The sequence below is a fragment of the Mytilus trossulus genome, chromosome 8 (genome assembly GCF_036588685.1).
Source record: "Mytilus trossulus isolate FHL-02 chromosome 8, PNRI_Mtr1.1.1.hap1, whole genome shotgun sequence".
NCBI lineage: Eukaryota > Metazoa > Mollusca > Bivalvia > Mytilida > Mytilidae > Mytilus > Mytilus trossulus.
This window is the reverse complement of record NC_086380.1, coordinates 31,518,113-31,544,134: the sequence shown is the minus strand read 5'-3', so window position 1 is coordinate 31,544,134 and position 26,022 is coordinate 31,518,113. Positions and strand designations below refer to the sequence as shown.

The 26,022-nt window shown below is 31.4% G+C and overlaps 1 protein-coding gene across 1 annotated transcript; it reads right to left on the bottom strand.

Annotated features, from left to right (window-relative positions):
* Positions 1–1,529: 1,529 nt before the first annotated feature.
* On the bottom strand, positions 1,530–24,990 carry LOC134680808 (myosin-6-like). The gene is made up of 2 exons (XM_063540044.1): positions 24,604–24,990; positions 1,530–3,675 (listed from the first exon to the last, which is right to left on the bottom strand). Exons 1-2 carry the CDS (start codon positions 24,635–24,637, stop codon positions 2,057–2,059), a joined length of 1,653 nt encoding a protein of 550 aa, XP_063396114.1. The 5' UTR covers positions 24,638–24,990; the 3' UTR covers positions 1,530–2,056.
* Between the last annotated feature and the right edge of the window lie 1,032 nt (positions 24,991–26,022).

The following is a 26,022-nucleotide window of genomic DNA, read 5'->3' as shown; positions in this document are numbered from 1 at the left end:
AAATCCTTAGTTTTTCGAAAAATTCAAAGTTTTGTAAACTGATTTTTTTTAATAATGACCATATAATTGATATTCATGTCAACACCGAAGTGCTGACGATGGGCTGGTGATACCCTCGGGGACGAAACGTCCACCAGCAGTGGCATCGACCCAGTGGTGTAAATAGTTATCAAAAGTACCAGGATTATAATTTTATACGCCAGACGCGCGTTTCGTCTACATAAGACTCATCAGTGACGCTCAGATCAAAATAGTTAAAAAGCCAGATAAATACAAAGTTGAAGAGCATTGAGGATCCAAAATTCCAAAAAGTTGTGCCAAATACGGCTAAGGTAATCTACTCCTGGGGTAAGAAAATCCTTAGTTTTTCGAAAAATTCAAAGTTTTGTAAACTGAAATTTTTTAATAATGACCATATAATTGATATTCATGTCAACACCGAAGTGCTGACTACTGGGTTGGTGATACCCTCGGGGACGAAACGTCCACCAACAGTGGCATCGACCCAGTGGTGTAAATAGTTATCAAAAGTACCAGGATTATAATTTTATACGCCAGACGCGCGTTTCGTCTACATAAGACTCATCAGTGAAGCTCAGATCAAAATAGTTAAAAAGCCAGATAAATACAAAGTTGACGAGCATTGAGGATCCAAAATTCCAAAAAGTTGTGCCAAATACGGCTAAGGTAATCTACTCCTGGGGTAAGAAAATCCTTAGTTTTTCGAAAAATTCAAAGTTTTGTAAACTGAAATTTTTTAATAATGACCATATAATTGATATTCATGTCAACACCGAAGTGCTGACTACTGGGCTGGTGATACCCTCGGGGACGAAACGTCCACCAGCAGTGGCATAGACCCAGTGGTATAAATAGTTATCAAAAGTACCAGGATTATAATTTTATACGCCAGACGCGCGTTTCGTCTACATAAGACTCATCAGTGACGCTCAGATCAAAATAGTTAAAAAGCCAGATAAATACAAAGTTGAAGAGCATTGAGGATCCAAAATTCCAAAAAGTTGTGCCAAATACGGCTAAGGTAATCTACTCCTGGGGTAAGAAAATCCTTAGTTTTTCGAAAAATTCAAAGTTTTGTAAACTGATTTTTTTTAATAATGACCATATAATTGATATTCATGTCAACACCGAAGTGCTGACGATGGGCTGGTGATACCCTCGGGGACGAAACGTCCACCAGCAGTGGCATCGACCCAGTGGTGTAAATAGTTATCAAAAGTACCAGGATTATAATTTTATACGCCAGACGCGCGTTTCGTCTACATAAGACTCATCAGTGACGCTCAGATCAAAATAGTTAAAAAGCCAGATAAATACAAAGTTGAAGAGCATTGAGGATCCAAAATTCCAAAAAGTTGTGCCAAATACGGCTAAGGCAACCTAACCGCTTACCCTAATTTTTATATTTAGTATACGCTGAGGAAAGTCAATGTAAAGATGTTATTGAGTATCGTATTTGCTGTATACCCATAAACTGTAAGCGGAAACATAATTATTACTTTAGTCAACTTTCAGTTCCTTTTTTTTGCCATCTGAACAAATATCTATAGCATAATTCGTGTCGCTATATTTTTCAGTGTTTTTGTATTGCTTAGTGTTCTTATGAAAATCTTTACCTGGATAACCAATGACTTAATGCTATATTATAATATTCAGTCTTTATAATTTGTATAATGTAAATTTCCTGTTTGTAAAACTAAGTCTTCCTTGGTTACCTAAAATATATGAGTTTAATCTTTAGGGGCCAGCTGAGGACCACTTCCGGGGGCTAGATTTTCTCGCTGCGTTGAAGATCTATTGATGGCATTCGGCCGTTGTCTGCTCTTATGTTGGGTTTTAGACCCAATGACTTATTTCCCATTTCCATTCTCAATTTTAATAATCTTACAAGTTAAAGTTAGTTAATTTCATTTCACTATGCTATTTTAATTATAACTATATTCATATACATATACATATATAATACATATATATATCAATGACAAAATCAATTTTAAAGATTGTCCAATATGTTCATTAGTAAATCAAGTCCACTTTATTGGCTAGTCTTTCCAAGAGACGAATTGGAAAATGCCGAAAGTGGTCGACCTGGCGGGAAGAATGACACCCTCGACTTCGTCTCCGTTGTAGCACGAGGTGACGGATTTGGACTAACAGACAGATCAATCAAGGTTGGAGATAGTAAAATGCTATCCATAGAAGTAGAATACTTTCTTTTCCAAACAGGTGAATTTCCATTGTGAGTTTTTGATCGAAGTAACAGTGGCATCGGCGGTGGTTTCTTTGGCAACCCAGAAAATGTTGTATTTGTATGATCTATGCTTCTTCTTGGCTTCGGTGTATACTTTGGTTGAGCTGTACTTTCCTTCCACTGTTTGCTTATAACCTTATCGTTAATCGCAAACTGAGCTTTTTCACAGGCTTCTATTCTCGGAAATAGTCTAGAACATCTTATTATAACATCATTCAATCTGCTTTGTTCTGCTTGCTTTTTTAGTGATGTAATTTGAGCGCGAATTTCATTTGCGTCACGTGATATAACACCTGGTGCTTGTTTAAGTATTTCATCAATTGACTCTTCTAAGACACACCTTCGCGTCTCAGTACTTTCTCTCAGTTCTATTAGCGTTTTTTCTATAGTTGTAGATTCATGGACTACGAGTCGTTCTATAAGCTGTTCCAGTCTTTTACAGTCGGTCGAAACAATTCCTACTTCTTTTGTAGAATCCCTAACAGATATTCTATAAAGTGCCAATCTTTCTTCTACCAATTTAACACGTCCTTCTAAATACTGAACTTGAGATCGCATTGATTCAGCTTTGTACATAGAGACGTCCTTGTTGTTCTGGTCTCCTTGTTGACCTTGTTGCCCTTGAATATTATTCAGTGGTCCAAGTAAAGCTTGGAGTTCCTTCTGTAACTCACTGGTTGTGCGCTTTTCCATATCTATATGGTATTGGAGCGATGCAATTTGTTCACATTTTGATCTAAACTCTTGTGTTTGATTGTTGAAATCAGTTTTGATTTTCTCCATGTTGGTTTGCAGTTCTGTACATTTTGATTTGTACGCTTCAATCTGACCAAGTAACTCTGCATTAAGTTGCTTAATCTTTTGAAATTCCCGGGTTTTGTCATCCACAGCTAATTTCACTTTTAGAAGGTCTTTAGCTAGCTTGTCACTGTTTATAACGTTGTCTTGTGATTCATGGAGACGCTTGATTGCTTCCTCTTGTTCTTCTATAAGCTTCGCCTGTTGCTCTTCTTTCTGTTGATATTCTTCAAGTTCCTTTTGCAAGTTTTGAACTCTAAGTTCGAACAGCTTAACTGTTCCTTTATTAGACTCATGATCTTCGAGCAAAACAGAATGTCTCTTCTCGAGTTTCTCTCCTCGTTTTTTATAGACAATAGCTAAATTTTCATCACTAGATTTGTAGTTTTTAATAATTTCATTTTTGAAAGCTAGTTCTTTTTCTTGTTGTTCTATAGTCAGTTTCAGTTCCTGTATACTAGAGTTATGAGATGATTTGAGAGTATTATACTCAAATAAAAGTTCTTCGTGGTCGTGTAATAGACGATCGCTGATGTAGGTCTTTAGTGACTTTAGTTCATCCTTTGTAAGTTTATTTGCAAGGCGTTTATTTTCCCGGAAGAGAACTGAAAATATAAAAGGAAATATTTATTGATGAATCGAATACAATCATTTAAAGATTATCACATGATGTTAGCAGACAGGGAGAGTGCAGATAAAGATGGATATAAACCCGACCAAATAGCTCAATGTGTGAAAGTGATACCACAAAGGTGGTAATTATGTTAAAGAAAGTTGGACGAATAACCTATCGAGAATGAAACCAACAGAGATCTATCATATTTTGGAACTGCGCTGTAATTGCTAAATCTTTACACTGATATAAAATATAAAATAAGAAAATGCGGTATGATTGCCTATCAGACAACTTTCCAACGGAGTATAGATGACTTATATAAAGGCAACTAAACATATCCGTTTGTCTTGATATTTTTATTAGTTATTTGCTTTGACTAGCTGTGAATAACTGCGTGTACTCTCATATCGCTACTTAGTGTCCTTCGTTGTGCGGATGTTTCCGTCCACAAACACTCCGTGAAGTTTTTGACGTTTTATTAGATGTATTTTGTTTGTATCCATCTGATGGGTTGAACATTTTTTGTATTGACGTTTCTCTTTAGTAAAGGCCGTACGGTAACCTATAGTTAATAAGGTTTGTGTCATTTGTTCTCTTGCGGAGAGTTGTCTCATTGACGGTCATAACACTCTCTTCTTATTTTATATTAGGTAGCAATACACAGTTAGTAGTTTAGTTTCGCATTATGGCCCCTGTGGATTTTTCAAATAGGAAAGGTATTGTGTAATAAAATTCATTTTTAGACAGCTGAGTACTAATTTAGCCTTCAAAGATGGTTTATAAGAGCATCAAGATTGTTTTTAACATGTTTAATGGGCTATTTTCTGTTTGACAATCCGTATTTTCATAGCTTGACGGCCATCGGTCCAGAAATTAATGTAATGTTTATAAACACTTCTTTCTTACACGAAATTTTTGACGCAATTTTACAAAAAAATGAGATGAAAGACATATGCCTTTCATTGGATCTACTGAATGATAAATGTGCACAGTTTCAGAAAAGGTATTACTTCAAGCGATTGAAATTCTACTTTTAGCCATTTTTGGGGGAAGTATGTGACATCTCTACCCCCCTTTTTGCAATATTTTATATTTGCCATGAATACACCCAAATGAAATTATATTTTACCATTTCATATACTGGATATAAAATCTATGGAAAAAAGTAAAATCACAAAAATACTGAACTCTGAACTGAGGAAAATCAATTTAGAAAGTCCATAATCACATGGCAAAATCAAAAAACAAAACGCATCAAAAACGAATGGACAAGAACTGTCATATTCCTGACTTGGTACAGGCATTTTCAAATGTAGAAAATGGTGGATTAAACCTGGTTCTATAGCGCTTACCCTCTCACTTTAATAACAGTCTCATCAAATTCCGCTACATTTACATGATGCGTTAAATAAACAGTCACAATTAAGTTTCTGATTTCATACATATGCACATATATGACACAAACAGTAAGATTAGTATTGCAAGAAAGCAACGAAAAGGGGATGGTAAAATTTATGTGAGCAAATTCTAATATTTTTTCCTAACTGTTTGTTACTACCTTAGATATATGAATTCTATTTTTTATAATTTTTCACATTAAGTACGTATACGAGCTATTGATAATGTCAAAATACATAATTTTGATTTGAACAATACTTAAACATTGTAAGATGCGAAAAGACATCGTTTCAATTCTAAAATATTATTGTTACGTAACTTCATTGGCAAAACCTAACAGCGAGGATGTTTGAAATGAAGTGAAACATGAATATGTTTTATAAAATACAATTAAAGCTTGATTCATTTTCTCAGTGGTTTCTATTGGCCGATCAATAATATAAATTATTTGTTATATAAAATATGAATCTGAAACCCATTTCACGTAGCGGATATTATAACAGTATTGTGCATTTGACTGTAGACATCACGTTTAGACCTCAACATACAAACATAGAAACAAAAGAACCACCAGAACAAAACATTAACCAAGTCAATAACAAAAATCGTAATTTTTGTACTGTGTGACTTCCGATCATTTTCGTGTAAATTCATTTCAAACTTTTCAATCTTTTCAATTATTAATAATGTATTACGATCATGTTTAGCCATTTTTATATTATCTGGATTAAAAAGAAAATAAAAAACTTTAATTAAAACTCAAGAGTACTCAAGATATCAGATTAAACTGACAAAAACAACAATAGATTATGCCATTAAAGGCTTAATACAGACATTTCTGGACTAACTGACATATATATTTCGTCGAAATTCAAGAGCCATTATTCTATTCACCAAGCAAAGAATGTGTAAAACGGCGTTTGGTATAAGAAGGGCTATTGATCAATAATTTATACCACTTTATATGCATTTAATAAACAGGAAGTTAATAAGTTAAAATTTGAAAACCCGCCAAATGATTTAACATGATGACATGAAGATGTATATCAAAATTTCCGAAAGCTCTGATTTCTTTTTCGTAAGAAAAACGAGAACACAACTTCATGAGCAGTACGGACAGTATCCAGATATAACCAAGTTTAGCTCCTCCTTCGAAAGGGGCTATACAATTCATTTGAGTGACATACATAGCAAAATATTCTTCAAGGTTATCACACAATATCCGATATAAAAAAAAAACCAATTCTTTTAAAACCAATGCCCAGAAGATATTACAGATTGAAATATACTATTTTGCAGCAAAATCTGAGCACGAGGCAAATACAATTTTAAATTTATATTTCTTTATTCTAAACTTATCAGGATTATCAAAATTGTGATCCAGACGTAATTGGTTTTTTTTGCTAGGCACTATTCTATATAAACTCTCATTTCAATTGATTTAGATTTATAAAAAAGTTAAAATGCATTTTTGAATAGCAAGCTTTATCGACAAAAGTTTTAATTGAAATGAGAATAAAAGCCTTTCTCTGATAACAGTATTCATTTTAGAGCAATTTTCACATACATAACAACAGTTTAATGCAAGAAAACGGAATCAATTACAGCTACATTTTATTACATAACAAAGACGGCAAAACAGCTTAATTGGATTATTTTCACATGGTGTTTTGATCATTTAATTGAAGTTTTAATGCATCTATCAACAATCGTTATTGGCATTAGAGAATATGAGATAACATAATTTATTTGGTAAAACGTCATTTAGACTATAAATGTATTTGAAAAGATTTAATTATTTTAACAAGTTTGTTCTAAGAAGTTATCTGTTAAAAACTATTTGAATAAAGTTGTTAAACAGTAATATAGAATATGATTACCTAGCTAGTGTTGATTTACTAGGAAGTTTTGAATTGGACATACTTTTGTTAGCTTTAAATTATCCTACGGTTTCCACTCGTGGAGAAGGAACTATTAACTATAAACACGAACAGAACACTTGATTTCAACCCAGGGTTTTGGCTAGTGTCCTTTTGTTAACATTAAGGGAAAACAATTCTGTGCTTTTAAATTTATTGGTGGACGATTGTTTGCATGTTTTCGTTTTTTTCTTACCTTAAACATGGTTATAATATTTGTGTACAGTGTCTTTTTACGTTTTTTTTCTAGTTTTAGGCAGCATTTAATTACTTGATGGAAAAGATAGTTGACAGGATACAGAGGCCGATTTATCATTTTGCTTATTTGTTCGGTCATTAGGAAATCTTATCATTAAAAACAAATCTGCTGTTATGGTTTCTAGGACACGAACATTTTATGTTTTTAAGGAAAAAAGTCATTGATTTTGACATCATTAAAAGATTTACAGGTAAATACCACATAAGAAGGGCTTGTAAATTAATAGGTTACATGGAAACTTTCTTTCCTGTTGTAATATTCTAGATTGTTAATGACTACTATAATGAGTAACCTGAATAGGAGTAATCTTTGCAAAGAAATGTAATAAGTCATCATATTAAATGTAGCACGCATGTATGTTTAGTTTTACTTTCTAGTTTTCTCTGAAAGTTTATACCTCAATCATACAAAAAAAAATGTCAAAATAACGAGCTCCACGATAAATTCAAGAAGGATAAGCCTATATACAAATTCTCAAAATCAAACGTTGCATTTGATCAAACATTGGAAGGAATGGTGAACAACTGTCATATATTAACCAAATTTACACATACATGGGGCATATATCACATGGACGAATTCGTGTTTACATAGCTCACAGGTACAACTTTAACAGTCCACAGCAATACATGTCACTTTACCAGCACCTAAAATGCTGAATCACAGCCAAACAGTCATTGCTCTAACTATTAACTGTCTAGTGTATTGTTGAGAAGCATTACATACAAATTTCAAGACTTTGGTTTGACCCAGTATTTAATAAATACAGTGTCTTCCCACTTACTAGGATAGCACGCTATCGTGAACCCACTTATGTGGTTTCTACAAAAAGAAGCAAATATATAATGTATATGTCCCTATAGACAAGAGGTCTTATTAAATTTAGAGTCTAGTTTAAAGATCTGATCTCATGAGACCATCGTAACTTATTTATGCATACTATCCAGTTTATTGATTAAATCACAAAGCCATGCTGAGGTAATCAAGGTTGAAATTGAAAATTGAAAATAGAATAACTTTGTAATATGATTTCTCTGAGGTAGTTTTAATTAATTATAAACTAATCTATCGTTATACAAATCATTAACTAATGCCTTAACAAGCTATTCTGGTATTTTATTTTTCATCGTTAATTTCCAAACTATCTTATAGCAATTACTATTACTTCGGAGCACTTAGATATCAGTAGGTTACTTACTTCTGAAATAACCATGAACTGTATTGATTTCAACTAAAAATATACTTTTTATGGTGATGTATATCATTTGATAAAGGGTTTTAAAATTACTTCTAAGAACACAATATATCAAATTGTATAAACTTTTTACGAAGTTTAAATCCAATCACATATCCGCTACCGGTGTTTCAAACTACTTGATGTACATGTCCAATCTATCTGTAAATTATAGTATTCTGTACTTATGATGAAGACGATATATCAGTTGAAACGTTACATACAACGTATGAAGCTTAAAACATACACATTAGAACATAATTGTTTATATTTGCTGATATTCTATTATATATAACTATTACTAATTCTTTTCAATTTCAACCAAAAACACAAATTTCCGACCTATAGTTCAAATTCAAACTTTTCCCTTCGGTCAATCGGAACCGTTAACGTGTCTATAAGTCTAACTGTAAGTATTTTTTAGTGGTACAGACTGTCAAAATGACTTATTGTTTCTATTTTGTTTCATGCTTTTTTTTAATCTTAAAAACTTCTGTGGTATGGCAAGCTGTAGACTACCAAACCGAAATAATCTCTGAATTAATTCGAAATTGACTATTATATTTGATTGTAAACTTATTTAATTTTATATTTTTATTTGAAAATATCTGTAATCCCTTCCCGGTAAGTTATCTATCCTTTGGTATTTTCTTTATCCCTAAATTTAACAAATTGCATCGATTATGTTATGCTACGTATTTACAGAGCTTACTGAGGTGTTATAATATTAACCTAAATTGACACGAAAACACACAAAATACAATATTTCTATTTTTGTCGTTTTCCAGACGCGAAAATCGGATTTATAAAATGTGATTTCATTTGATTATTTAGTTTACGGAATAACAGAAATGTTCAATGAAAACAAATATTCCACTTATCCAACGCAACATGTAGAAGTTGATATAAGTAAAATTACAAAAGTACTTAACCTCGAGGAAAATAAAAAAAACCTGAAAGTCCCGAATCAAATGTAGAAACCAAAAGTTCAAACACTTCATACGAATGGATAACACTTGTCATATTCCTGGCGTGAACAGGCATTTTATTAGAATATTAGATTATTTAGTTTTTAATCGGAGAAGCTACATTAATATTTTTTAATACTATTTTTTTTTACAAATTCATTATGATTCATGTATGTTGTTTTAGCCCATACATTTTTCGGTGGAAAATAGGATAGGTCTAAGTTACCGATGTTAAAGTAATAACGACGGAAATGATGAAAAATATATCAGTTAAGAGGAAGAACAAAAATAACGAACTATAAGGCAGATTAAAAAAACGCAAAGTCTAATCAAACTAACAAACTAAAACGCTATCAATCATGGAACAAGTGCAAACTTGCCATATTCTTTACTTGGTAAAGGCCTTGTCTGCGAGGGTTAAACAATTTGGGAGGGAGAGGAGTTTACTGAGTTTTACAGCGTGAGAATCTCAAAACCTTTGATAATTTCATTAAACAGACAACACAAGCTTTTAACAATGAGGTAGTGTTTTATCAACGAAACTGCTATAATTAGAAAATTCGCATGTGAGTTCACATTCGGTTAATTATTCAAACCAACGACAATAAACCGCAATAAATTAGCCAAATACCACTAAGCAGTCCTTAACACAGCGAGAATATCTAGCACCCGAAGCCGCGCTGAAGCTGGCTCCCCAACGAAAATAAATTCAACAAAAATGGACGTCACAATTAACTCCCAAGCATATAGAAGGCCACATAAAATGAATGCTTATGATCCAGTTTTGGCTCACATCATCAAATAGGTGATAGGTAATGTGTTTCAAAATGATGGTTGTTCTGAATCTCTGCTGCATAAAAACAAATTTGGCTTCAATACCTTATGAAAATCTCAAAGACACATTGATATACTACCTTGTAATTAACAGTTAACCAACTTATTTTCGCGGATAATTCATTTTGCGCTTAGCTCTTACTTACCAATTTCGCTACGATTTAATTTCTCGATTTTTCAAACTTTCTGTTTGAAGTTAAATAAGGAAACTTACTAGTTTTACATATTTGCGACACTTCATATTCACTTAATTTTTCTACTCGCAAAAGTTGCAAAATAAAAATCTCGTAGAAATTGGTTGGTTATATAGTACTGTTCTATTGGCTTACACATTTTGATCTAGAAGTTATACGTGACTGTTTAAAGATAATTATTTGATATCTTGCTATAATTTTCTCTGTGTTCGCAGATGTTTTTAGCAGTTTTCATTTCCGTTATTTCGTTGATCATACGTTTTGTAAAGGTACCTAACTGTACCAATATATTAAGATAAAAGAAATAACATTCACTGCCATTTGAAAATAATTTAGAAATATGACAAATGTTAATGGGATTATCCTGTATTCCACTGACTGTGCGACATTTGGCCTACTACTTGAAATATAATTTATGGCCATGGTAGCTTTTCATCTCAACCATTATGTTACATAATCCGTGACATTTTTATTAACCTTAGATCACTAGGAAGTTTATATTTTACAAGTACGTAAATAACGTATAAAGTACAAGGTATATTTAAAGTATTAATAATTAAAAATATTTATTGTATACCATAAAACGTATATTGGAAAGCAGAGAAAAGTAAAAACTATTTAATTTACTACCTAACATATTCCTTATTAGTCATTATATTATATAATACGTTCTAATATATATATATATATATTTATAAGTACGTCTGAGTCAGTAAAAACCAAAAATTTGCGATAGCAAATTTACAGATCTAACATTGTTGGGTTGATGTTTAGACGAGTTGTATATATCTATAATACTAAAATTACGAGGTCAAATTTGTCAGCCGTCATCACGTAAAAACGACGAATCAAAGAATTTAACTTTATATATAACTAATATTGTACAAAGGTGTAGATTAAAAATTACACCACTCCAGACCCTTTTGTTTTCCACGTAATTAATATTGCCAATAATTAAGAAGTTCCGGGTCGAGTCCGATACCGATACCAATAGTATATTCACCTGTTACCTATTACCTTATCTGCATACGTTCCGCATCTGACAGGCGCACCACCAAACGTTGTATTTAGGATTAATATGCTATATACACGGGTCATAATCACAGGGTTGACACTACTAAATTGTCAAATTGTTACCTATTGTAGTATTTTAATCAGTAAGACTTTCTAAGATAACAATACGAATACTAAAAATCTGGACTAGAAATAAGGCGTATAGGTACAGTTTTCAATGTGTTAGTGGGCATGACGTAAAACAGCGAATCAAAAGAATTCAACTTTATTTCTAACTAATATAGGACAATGCTGTTGATTAAAAATACTCCATTCTAGGACCTTTTGTTTGCCAAATAATTAACATTACCAATAATTGATAAGTTCCAGTCCGACGGGTTCAAACAGAAAGATTTGAAAGCAGAGAAAACTGTGTATCTTATAATCGGCATGACTTTATCAGATGACACTACTAATACTAAACTAAGGCTTGGGTATAGTTATATACTTTAATTCAGTCACGGACCCGCGATATCACGGGTGTGTCCTAGTATATATTTATATATATATGAACAAATTAAGCTACACATCTACTTTTGCATAGGTCCTATTTCTGTACTAGAAAAATGCAGTACTGGAAATTAACTTTTAATATTTAGTACTATTTCTTTACTTTAAAACTATTGTAACATTTAGGTACTTGTATTTAACAGCACTTGATTTGTACTAAATATTTTGGTACAGAAATAGTACAATATTCAATGTTTGAAAATCATAACTTTAAGAGATTTGAAATAGAAAAACTTGCATTTTTTGTGTTGTTATATTAAATTTTAATGTTTCTATCATATTTTTTCGGATGTTTGCTTATTTCATAGAGCCATTCTGGTTCATTTTGACTATATATAGTTTATTTGTATATCATTGTACATGTATCAAAGGGAAATAAAATGTATCGCTTATTGTGAAGTACCTATGCAAAAGTAGCTGTTTACGGTGAATGATATATCTACGGACACAAATAATAAGGATTAACATTTAGCAAAAATTGATATCTTCTCAGACGGAAACAGTTTGTGTTTATAAGTTATATATTTAAAAGGTAGCAACGTGATCGTCCAAACATAAACGAGGTTTGACTGTTCTGTTTATGCAATATTTACAAAAAAAAAATGATTGCGGAATTTTGATATTGAAGTTTTTAATTTAAAATCGACCTTTCCTATTTCGAGATTGGTATTTCACAGTTCCACCTTTGAGGTTTGTCTCTTCCAGATAAACATCTCCCCCGTCAGATTTGCACACCTGCCTGACAATTGACATAATTTGACATTTCTCTGTTCAAAGTTGACTTCTCTCACATCTCTGTTAATATTTCTCATGTTCAACTTGACATATATCAAAATAAGTTTATATTTCCTAGTTCTAAGTAAACATTACTCAGGTCTTAGTTTACGTTACTCATGCAGTTCTAAATTTACATTTCTGTCTCTTTCGTACGATCATAGTATGTTAAGAAAAAAATAAAATCACAAAAATACTGAACTAGGGGAAAATCAATTCGTAAAGTCCATAATCATATGGCAAAATCAAATAACAAAACACACGTTTCGTTTACAAAAGACTCACCAGTGACGCTCGACTCAAAAAGTTTAAAAAAGACCAAATAAAGTACAGCGAAGTTGAAGAGCATTGAGGACCAAAATGTCCTAAAAGTAGTGCCAAATACAGTTAAGGTGTATTTCAATGTAAGCTCAATCTTAAACAAAATGTGTTTTTTTAACTCAAATAAGTTTAAGTGTTTGTTTATTTGGAACTTTTTTTTTCGAATGTATTACTAAACTTACATGTACTAGCACATACGCAGTAGTAAAAGTAGTGTTCAAAGATCATAAATCGATTGAGAGAAAGCAAATCCAAGTCACACACTAAAAACGAGGGAAACACATCATATATAAGAGAAATAACAACAGAACAACAGGAACACTAAAGTGCAACAAAAGCAAACGGCAATATACATAGAAACAAACTATTTATTTACAACTGCCATATTCCTGACTTGGTACAGGACAAACATACAGCTTTAGTTATTTAAACTACAAAGCACAAAGTAAAAGTATAATATTCTGATATCCCAAAACGGTGTGTACATTTTGTACTATACAAACACAGACACAGAGTCATTCTTTAACGTTATCTTAAATATCTCTTTATTCGGACCCTTTGAGGTTTATAAAATGCAAAGAGCTATAATTTCATTAATATGCATACAACATCTTCTGTAAGTATTTGAAGTTAGTATTTTGAAGTTTTTATTTGATATGTCGATTAAAAGATATTTAACAGGCGGAACAATGCCTTTTAATAGACATCAATACAAACAATTTGCATTCGAAAATAAATAATTATATATTTACTGAAGGGGCAATATCAAACAACTTTTTTTATACAGTTAAACAGTTAGCTCTTTATATATTCAAATATCTAATTTGAAACACGAGAAAAATTCTAAAGTAACTCCAAGCCAAAATGTTTATGAATTTAAAGATGTTAGAAAATGAAATGAATATCCTTGTATGTGGTAAAATAGGAATATTTAACCGAAACCCGCTAGTATTCAAGCTACGTTATGCTTCTATGTGAAAGGAATAATCAATTTTTGTATCTTTGTTACTAAACAAATTCTGTATGATAAGCACCGAAAATTAAACTTGAGTTCTACTAGTCACGTTGGTTGTGTCAATTACTCAATGAGGTACAATTTCATAAATATTGACAAAATCTGGAGAAACGAGTTCTTATTAGAATATACATATATTTCAATATATCATGAGTTTCATCACTAACTCAATCGTTCAGTTACCCGAGATGATTTTTTTTTAACTGACACTGTTTTTATGATAACCGATAAAAAGGTAAAACTATAAATATATATTGATGGCGGATGAAGAGTGTCGATTGACCAATTACATTTTGTCACCATACAACTAGTAATACGAGTATTTATCACCTTTGAATGTTTTAATGCAAACCGATAACTACGTCCTAATCATCACATATACTTGATAATGAATTATCATACAGCCACAGTTTATAGATAATTGTATCTGTCATCGTGATAATAGAAGACAAACACTATTATTGAAGCAAAAAGTAAAATCACAAAAATACCGATGAAAATACTAAAACGGAAAGTCCCTGAACAAATGGCAAAATCAAAAGAACAAACACATCAAACGGATGAATAACAACTGTCATACTCCTAACTGATTCCTAACTTAGTACAGGCATTTTCTTATGTAGAAAATCGTCGAATGAACCTGGTTGTATAGCTAGCTTAGCCTCTCACTTGAATGACAGACGCTTCAAATAAAATTATATATCATTTAACGTGTATCAGTACAAATATTTGGATATTTCGTCTTAATGAAGAATTTAAAATAGAACTTTGTCTTCGAATGACTATTTACATACTCATTTTTACAAAAAAGGAGTAATTTGAGGATAAAAGTAATTGCTTATACAATATTTGACAGTACCACAGATCACACCAACAAATACCCAATTAACAAAGGGATGACTATGGTATATGTATTCTCACAAATGCCATGCATCCACAGGTAAATGAACAGTGATTGCAGAAAACCCTGCAAAGATACCATGATCAATTGATGAAAAATTCGTGTTTTTAAATTTTGAAAAAAAAAGAAAATATAAGTATTTTTATCTTCTCAACAAAACTGTAAAAATTCAATAGTAATTTTACAAGTGCAAACACACGTTTTATCTCACATAAAGCTGCCAGAAATCCAAAGCTTAACCGAGACTACATTTCTACCCAATTTCTAAAGAAATAATGAGGTTCATTCAATATATTGAATGCTTAATTGAGATATAGCAGCAACGCACGGAATGCAGGAACCACCAATGTTTAAAAAAAAGAAAACGTCCATAGATTTAGTAAATAAACTATGAAATAACATTAGTTTAAATATCTGTAAAAATAAATTACTGAATATTCTCCCGACCTATTTATGGTAAATCTAACGGGGGAACTTGATCATTGAATGCTGCACACAAAGTTTTGTTGTTAAATAGCAATATATGCTATACAATAATCATTTTGAATGTTAATAAAGAAATAAAAAAAAGATATTCGGAGTACTTTTTATACCAGTTATTTTTCCTATGCACTTATAACATAGAGAAAAGAGTAAAAACAGCTGTGTCATACTGAACAATTCACAGATCGTATCACCTTTCTCTTGGGGAAAACTATCTGTAAGCTCTGCCCGTTCGATAAATTGTTAATTGTTTGAATGCATTGTATTCAAGATAGTATACAATTATGGTTCAGAAAATAAATTATAGTTACGGAAGAAAGGGTATGTTTATAATGAAAAGTGTCAAGTTTATTTACATTTAATATCTCTATAAATTAATGTCTAAAATAATGTTGTTTGGTGATATTACGATTACATACCATATTTCTGTTATCTAAGATGATAATATGTAATGACAATTACTGCCCCAACACGTTCCAGAATATTTTTTATATTGTTAAATGTATACATTGTTCACTAATGTTTCTCACAACGTATGTGAACGCAATACAGTAGTCTTCTTTTATATTTTATATATATTGATTTAAGTTATGAAAATATAACCATGCGTATAAAGAATGATTTGTTTTTAGTAATAGTAGATAGTTAATACGGTATTCAAAGGCAAAGAGCCAGGGAACACCAAAAGAGTTTGATATAGGAATAAAAGTTCAAAAGAAACAACACCCAATACTGTTTATACACACGCATACTGTACAAAAAAGCCCAATAAGATTCATTTTTAGGACAGGTTTGAAAATGACACATATTTTTACTAAAATAAATGAGGAAAGCCACAGCTGTTGTAAATATGGTGCTTGTTCACATGGAAAGGGATAGATGCAATATTGACCTGAAACCATAATTATCAGTTGATAAAAATTGTCTCTCTGTCAAAGTTGACTGTACAAACCGTTAACAGGAAAATGCATTGCGTGCATATGTAAAGGTAAATAATTTTACTAGCTTGCTTGCTATACTAGATATACTACCCCTTTATGAGAGTTGTCCGACAGATAACCAAACTATCTGTATCCACGACTAGACTATTCCGAAAGGAGGGCAGTATGTGATGAATATCAATTCAAATGTTTATTGAATTAGCTTCTCACACCCTTTGTTAATATTTATTTTCAAAAAAAGATGTACGGATATGTCTTATATTCAACGTTTGTTAAACATTATCCATGTTGCATACATGTATCATATAACCAGAAATCTCTAAATCATTGAATATTAGACCAACTGTGCATAACTATATAATAGATTACAATTTAATTTATCATAAAGCTTATAAAAATTTGATAAGGTTGTGTCATGTGGGAAATTTGATTTACAACTGCATAAGTTTAACATTGATTTTCGTTATGCAATAAAATTGCCAGTTTCGTTATATGAATTTAAACTGAAAACGTACATAGAAAATGTCTTCAATGTAATATATAGGTATTTTAGCTCTGTTAATATAAATCATATCAATAGATATATCACAGCAATTTCAACATTTTCAAATGCAGTAGTTTTCGGGTTAAGAAAACAAATATGGTAACATGTTTGAAAGGTTATGGCTGTACCAAATCAGGAATATGTTATTCATTCGTTTGATGTTTTTGAGCTTTTGGTTATGCCAGTTGAGTAGGGACTTAAAGTTTTGAATTTTCCTCAAAGTTCAGTACTTTTTTCTTATCTTATTCATATTCCATGAAATCAGTTTAATTCTATTTAGCGTAAGAAAACTACACTTCAACTAAGAGGTGTATGGATTACAAAGATTAAAACATGATGACAATTGATAGTGTCTTTCCTTTTCCAATAAAGTCAAAATTTATTTTTAAAAGTATAGCTCTTTTCTTTTGTTTGAATACGATTGAAATTGTTTTGATTTGTTAAATAGCAATACATTGGAACAGCTGTGCCACTTTGACCTAAAGTTAAAAAAAATAAGGTGGTCATTAATATATGATTTCTTTATTGTCAATATTTATTTTTAACTATTTATGTCTTTTTAACATCTCTAATTTTTACATATTTACTTATGATTTACATAATATCGTTTATTATTGCATGTACCATAACGATTTGTCAATAGTTTTATGTTCACAAGTATGTTAATGTTTTGCCTTTTTTTTTTACCACTAAGATTTTATTTAAATTGTTGATAAAAGATAAATGATAAATGATCACCTTTCAAATGAATAATTATATCAGTGCACATTTAAAGATTTATACCTCTGTGCAAACCGCGAACATAATAAAATAGAATTTAAACGAAATAATTTAACTTCAAGTTGAGTTCTTTCATGTGAATGCAAAAGATTGCAGGTTATTTCTTTATCATATGTATACAATATATACTATAAAGATTTCGTTTAATACTACACTATCCCCTATAGTATTTACAGTTTTGTTGTTAATAATATACCTATATAACTTAATATCTTTGGATCAAAAACTAAATTCTTCTAGCTTAAATATATTGAAATGAATAGATACGCAAGATAAAAAAAAAAAAGAAGCAAAACTAACACATCATTCAAGAAAAGAAGATTTTTAGAAAATTACATAAATCATTCTTTCCCTTACTATTAACTTAATAGTTATCAAAGGTACCAGGATTATAATTTAGTACGCTAGACGAGGAGTTTCGTCTACATAAGACTAATCAGTGACGTTCATATCAAAATATTTATAAAGCCAAACAAGTACAAAGTAGAAGAGCATTGAGGATAAAAAATTCCAAGAAGTTGTGCCAAATACGGCTAATCTATGCCTGGGTAAAGAAAATCCTTAGTTTTAAAAAAGAAGAAAAAGACGATAAAAAACTCCGATCTTTAATCTGAAAATCTAGACTTCATAAACATGAGAGATGTAAATCCTGTTCACCAGGATGTTGAACTAAACATCGTAATACATTCTTTCTACAGTTACGGTAAATGATTGTCTTGAGAAATATCGTGATGAGAAGTATTTAACTAACGGTATCAATTGGATGTGATATCTTAAATTTTCAGATCTATTCCAAAATCCTCCACCAATATCTTTAAAATTCTAGTACTATATCAAAAAGGAAAATAACAAAATAACCAAATTCATAGGAGTATCAAAGAGGAAGATCGTAATCAAATGGCAAACTCAAAAGCTTAAACACATCAAACGAATGGACAACAACTGATATATTCCTGACTTGATATAGGCATGTTCTTATGTAAGAAACCGTGAAATAAACCTGCTAGCTAAACCTCTCACTTGTATGACAGCCACATAAAATTACCGGCATTATATTGACACCGATGTGTAAACCAAACAAACAGGCATAATTTACTTATAATTTTAGTTTTAGTTTGTAACCCGGATTTTTTTAATCGATTTATGAGTTTCGAACAGAGGTATACTTCTGTTGCCTTTGATTATAATAGGTTTACGTGTCAAAAATAGGTGTACAGCAGTTAACAGTGTGTTATAATCTTAATCAATGTAAAAAGAAACAATAACATGTATGCGAAAAAGAAATACAAAAATGCATATATACAAAGCCCTCAAGTAAAAATGAAAAACGAGAATTCAAAAATTATCCATAGCACAAAAACAAACTGGCGGGATATATAAGTGCAACAAATGTAACAAAGAAACACAACAATTCATATAGACATAGTCTTTGTTTTTTACGCTTGAAACTGCCATTCCTCGTGTCCAATTGAAAGCACGAATTTATAATATATAGAAATATAGATATAAAGATAGAAATGAAGATACAAGTTCAAGTTCACGAAATATCTTACTTTGTGAATACCAGACTGATTCCCACAATAAAACTCCCTAAGATGATGGCATTTTAGACGACTTTAAAGATGGACGACTGAGAACTAGAATCTATGACAAACATGATGATTTCCAATTTCCAATTGTCAATTGTCAACTTACCATTTCTCAATAATAACACAACTATCGTATTGCATTTACTTTTTTCAAATACGTTACGCTAATGCACTTAAATACTATACAGATTTCATTTACAGAATGTGTTCATTGCCATAAAACTGATCTAATAGAATAATTTGGAAGTAAGAGTAAAATTGGCATTACATGTACGTGACTTTAACGGTCACTAGAAACAATGGGTGGAACAGAACGAGGTCTTGACGTTGCAACTCAGTACCGATATGTTATCGACTTTTCGTGGTCTTATATTATTAGAAACATGGTGAATTAGTGACCTAATACGATATATATATGGGATCAGTAAATTCCATATGATTTGAGAGCGACTTAGATACCGGAATAGTTGCCTGATCTATATATAAGCTGTTACAGATTGTGCCATATTTCTGATTGTAACATTTTTGGTAAATGTAAATTTGCACGGTAGGTGATGCATGCTCAGCAAGAGACGTTTACTTTGTCGGTGTAACCATTCTCGTTTCGTTTGGATTTCCTGTGATTTCCTTGATTTGTTTGTTTTTTTCTAATCGATTGACGAGATTTGAACGAACATCGATAAACTAGTGTCGCGTTATCAGACATATTTCTTTCATAGTTTGTTCAATTATCATAGATATATGGAAATGACATTAGCCTATTTAATGTTCTTGAAAAAGACGTGTTAGTTTTGTCAAGATATAGCTAATGAAACAGCTGTCGATGTCAAATGTTGATTAGCTCTAACTCGGTACTGAATTGACGTAATGTTGCCGTCTTATTGTTGTATCTCCCGCATCTACTTGAATATTAGTATTGAAAAATAGCAAGATGAGATTGGTAAATCAAGGAAAATTAGAATATCAAGAATGCAATTGACAATATATTTGTAGGACTCAAATCTATTGCGGGTTCCAAATCTATGGCAGATTCCTAATCTATGGCAAATGTGACGTTACAAATGTAAAACAAATCAAATCCATGGCAGATTTTTGTTTTCTCCAAATCTATGGCAGACTTTTTCATAACGTCACAATTGAATAACGCCTTTTTACATCGTCTCCTCCGCTTACAATGGCGGAACCCATAGATTTCAACACCATCCCGCGCAAATGAAGGTATTTTCCTCGACAATAATTTGCGTATGTTTAAAGGAAGATGTGACCTTAGCCGAAACAGGGACAACACGTTCTGTATCAGCCGAAGTCCGCAAAGAATAAGGACACCACTATTTTCATTCGCAGATTTAAAAAATGTTTATTTTACGGGCAGCTTGCATCATTTCAATCTTGAATATAAAAAAGAAGATAATGTTTGATTGCCAATGAGACAACTTTCCACAAGAGCCCAAAAAGACACAGACATTAACAACTATAGGTCAACGTACGGTCTTCAACAATGAGCAAAGCCCATACCGCATAGTCAGCTATAAAAGGGCCCGATATGACAATGTAAAACTATTCAAACGAGAAAACTAACGGCCTTATTTGTATGAAAAAATGAACAAAATACAAATATTTAACACGTAAACAAACGACAACCACTGAATTACAGGCTCCAGACTTGGGACAGACACATTCATAAATAATGGGGCGGGGTTAAACATGTTACCGGGATCCCAACCCTCCCTTGAAGTCTGTATTAAGTTATATGAATTTATTATTTAGGAAATGTTTTAGTTGACATTACGATTTGGTTACCAATATTGAATGTTTATTTCACAAGTTTTTATAAACATGATATATAGCTAGCTCTCATTTAAATTGTCATCAAATAAAAAAGATGTATTAGCGATGAAAAAAATATTATGTGAAAAATCAAACCGTTCATTTTTATACTATAAAAACTGAGTTTTTGTTTGTTATGGTACTATGGTATTTGTTTCTTGAGTGGGTCAAACAGTTACCTTGAACAGATAAGAAAATGTTTTTTTACGGGACATTAATCTTAAAGTCTGTATTAAGCTATATGAATTCATCATTTAGGAAAGTGTTTGGTTGTCATCACCATTTGGTTGACCATTATGGTATCTTTATTTCACAAATGTTTCCACTTGTTAAAGACAAGTCATTGGTCGTATATGTACTGCATTATATTCCAAGTGCACAAAATTTGCCATAGATTATGAAACAACAAAAATCCGACATAGATTAGAAAACTACAAAACTTGACATAGATTTGGGATGGCATAACGTCACAATTGCCATGGATAAGAATCTGCCATAGATTTGGAATCCACCATGGATTTGAGTCCTACATATTTACTACTAAGATGATCCGTTGAAGATCTATCAGTAAAAACACAAGTTAGCAACTGATTTCGTTTCTGATTGTTTCTGGTATATATAGGCCAGTGGTTGTATCTTAAGAGATGTTTGAAGACGTTTATTGTATCTATAACGCATGTATATAAATACAAATAAGTCTCATGATGTCGAAAGAGAATGTATATCATATGCTATCAGAATAATCAACATCTGGTATATATACTTGAAGAAGTAGATGGTGAAATGGTGGTTGCTGTTTTTTTGAAAAAAAATATATAAATTCAATAAATATCCGTAGGCTATGACGTTGAACACTAAAATGTATATTCGGACAGAAGACAACAATGATATAAATTGATTTTTAGAGCCCTTGAATTACTTGTTTGGATTGCCATGTAGTGTAATATGAGTTTGTTTAGTGTTTTTTTAATGTGATTAACAGTATTCCTGTAGAGCGTGTTACAAATGAAATTATTTCAAGTATATTTTATTAATGATGTTAATTCCAGAAAAATCATTGTCACAATAATTTTAGGGGTTTTCCCCATCGAATGGTAAAATTTCATACGTTTCCTTTTTAACCCTACATTGACTTTTATTCACTAAAGTAATTGATTTAATATTATGTCATGATTACATTGTGTAAACTGACTACAGAAATAAGATCCTTAACACAAGTTAAGCAACAACAATAATATTTACACCGTTTCGTGGTAAAATTTATCTATCAGATCGTATCGCCCTCTCTTGGGGATAACTGTTAAAAAGTGATAGCATCCTACAAAATACTTTATTGTTAATACCCATGTAATGATGGAGACTTATATAAAAGAAATATAAACCAACAATTACTCAATAGAAGAAAATAGTCACGGTATGGAGGGTCTGAATGTGAACCCAAAAGTGGATAATCTAATTGAAATTATCAAAATACGAAAGTGCAATCAGTTTATCAAAGTGAAAAGTCCTTTACATTTTTTTGCAATTGAAATTATAAAGAGGCTTTCTTTTGATGTGCATTGTTAACTTGTTTTTCAGATAAGAAATTCGTCGTATTCCGCCATAAGTTCCATTCATTTATATATAACGCGTATTGATATCAATACAAAAGAGCCGCGTCTACATTGACAAACCAGACACCAAGGGGTAGTTTATCAGGAATTTGATAGCCTTTTGTATAAATTAGAAAATACTTACATCGTAAACTCAATAATATATTGCATGTTTACATCGCGTAAACAGAACAACGGGTCTTTATTCAATGCAAACAATAAATAACAGAAAAAGGTTATCCCTACATCTTATTTTAGCGTTTTACAAGTTTAAAAAAAAAACACTTTTCAAATTTATGTAATTGAAATTACTGAAATGTTGATCACGCAGAATGAACTTCTACCGTGTTTAGATATCGTAACATATATATAAAACTGACTGCTAAGTTGCAATAAATTACTGCGTTAATATTAATAATATATTTTAAAATTTTCGTTTATTTTAAATCAACCCTTTACTTGCACTTGTGATAAGTTGCCCGCTGTGATAGTAGTTGGGACAAAAATACCAGGGGAACATTCAAGCTCATAGTTAAACAAACTTCGATTTCAACTTCAACAGTTGGAACTTTTGGTTAAATAGCTTCCTTGTGCAACCCCTATCAAGGAAATCATGATAGGAAATATCAGCCTGTGAATATCATATAAATTGGAAGACATATACTCCGTTTGCAGGCGCTGCTGGAATGTTGCTACATAGAAATTGACAGTTTACAATTAGGAAGCTGAAATCATCTCTTTTTGTTTTGTTTTTAAACCGACTCTCATTGTGAAGTTGTTGTTTTTTTGTCAAAAGATAATAGTCGACGTCCAACGGTCTTGGCTTTATTATATGATCACTTTGATTGTGAATCTCACAAACGTTTAATATTATTGGCTTCCCAAACTGTTAGTTTCATACGCGGCTACATGTATATCTGGAGCACGTTTCGTGCATATGTTATAGTACTCATTCCAGCATTTTTTAAAAAACTAAATACTACCGGCATACTGAGGAACAAAGCATTTTATTTGCAAGTTGCAAGAGGTGGGCTTTAGCTGGCCTTTAACATAAAATGTGTACTAGTTGTCTCATTGGCAATCATACCACAATTCTTTTTTATAGTTCAGTATAAATGAACTGAGTGAAATAAAAAATAGACTACATGTGTATAACTCTACTCTCCAAATCGACTCTATATGCTTTTCTCTGCAGTTTACTTGGAATTCCTTTGCTTATTGCTTTTTGGGCAAACTTAAGTTAAATATGCTTTTTACAAACACTTTTTCTTGTCATTTACTTCACAATGTAAAAAAGTTGCAAAATCGAAGTAGTTTATTAGACATTGTTTGGTTGTTTGTAACACTCATCATTTGCACATTAAAAAGGAAATTATTAATATACCTATACAAAAACAAACATACAAGACTGAGTGTATAGATCTCTCTTTCTCCAAATCAAATTTTTCATTTTTCTTGTACTATTTTTTTATTACTTTTAAGTCAAACTTAGTTGTTTGAGCCACTCACCAATTGTTCCATAGAAGGGAAATTTTGAATGTAACAATTGGACTATCTACTATGGTGAACGTTTCACATCTGTAAATGATAATTATTTACAAGAGAAACTGGTATGATTAATAAATAAATAATATCATCATTAATTTATTTTGATATTTTTTTCTCACTAAGTCTTATATATATACATGCAGCTATATAGCAAATTGAATATCTTCGAATATCAAAGTAAGCTAAAAATTTGAAATTTTAATTTAAAGTTTTAATTGAAAAGAATCACTTACCTTCGATTCCTGGTAGCCCGTTCATGTTTGTCATGAAAATGAACAAATTTGAAATTGAAAGCTTTATAAATCAATCAGTCAAAATTTCTCTCACATCTTTTCACGTGTGCTTTTCTCTCTATTCATAAACGTCTTATTTGATGATTATCGCATTGACAGTCTTTCATCCGTTATGAAATCTTCAAAACATTTAATAATTCTTTTAACAAGTTTTCTGTATATATAATCATTCTTTTATCTAGCCTCTGTATCGAATCCTATATCTACAGTAGCGTGATCAGCCAAGCCTCAGTTTGTCGCATTCAAGTAATATTACTGTTTATATCATTCTCACCTGGGTGTGTATTGGGTATTATTGCAGGTGTCATTCATCACAATACACATTTTAATATCTCTTTTTAGTTGACAGATGATATGAGAACTGGGAAGTCAAAATCTGGTATCCAATCATACAGTTTTTTTGTAATCTGAATGCAAATCGATTAATAATAGATTTTTTTTACTTAACTTCAAAATAGATTTTAATAATGGTATAATAAATTTCTTTTCTTTGGAGGATGATATATAACATTAGCCGCTCTAAGGGTGTGCTAACTAGGAAGTTATCTTATATTTAAATCCACATTTCTGGTTAACTTATTTGTATATATGAAATACTGCATTATGTAATACATCCGTGCATTTTTATGGTCATAAAAATGAAATTCCTGTTAATGATCAAATAACAATATACTGATGAATGCATTTATAATACTTTTGTTAATGGATTTCTGGAACGGTCCAGGGAAATTTAATTTTTATTTTAAAACATCATATATATAGGGAAACATATTTTACTTTGATTTTGACTGTTTTTGGAGAAACATATATTTGATTTCAATGCCCCACCTATAATAGTAGAGGGGCATTATGTTTTCTGGTCCGTCCGTCCTTTCATCCGTCTGTCTGTGCGTCCGTTCGTCGGGATTCAGGTTAAAGTTTTTTGCCAAGGTGGTTTTTGATGAAATTGAAGTCCAATCAATTCTAAACGTAGTGCATATGTTTCTCATGATATAATCTTTCTAATTTTAGTGCCAAATTAAAGTTTTGACTCTAATTTCACGGTCCACTGAACATAGAAAATGAAAGTGCGAAGTTCAGATGAAAGTTTTTGGTCAAGGTAGTTTTTTGATGAAGTTGAAATACAATCAACTTTAAACTATGTACACATGTTCCCTATAATATGATCTGTCTAATTTAAATGCCAAATTAAAATTTTGACCCCAATTTCACGGTCTACTGAACATGGAAAATGACAGTGCGAGTGGGGCATCCGTGTACTAAGGACACATTCTTGTTAGTTATATTTTTTTTAACCCAAGTGAGCAGTTTTTAAAAGCTTGCATTTCAAACGTTATGTTTATTTCTAAGGGCTTATGT

Bases quoted from the DNA above. Each gene is read 5' to 3' on its own strand.
- LOC134680808 (XM_063540044.1), bottom strand. From the start codon at position 24,637: ATGACAAACATGAACGGGCTACCAGGAATCGAAG. The intron at 3,676-24,603 runs GTAAGTGATTCT...TTATATTTTCAG, and splicing joins CGGGCTACCAGGAATCGAAG to TTCTCTTCCGGGAAAATAAA.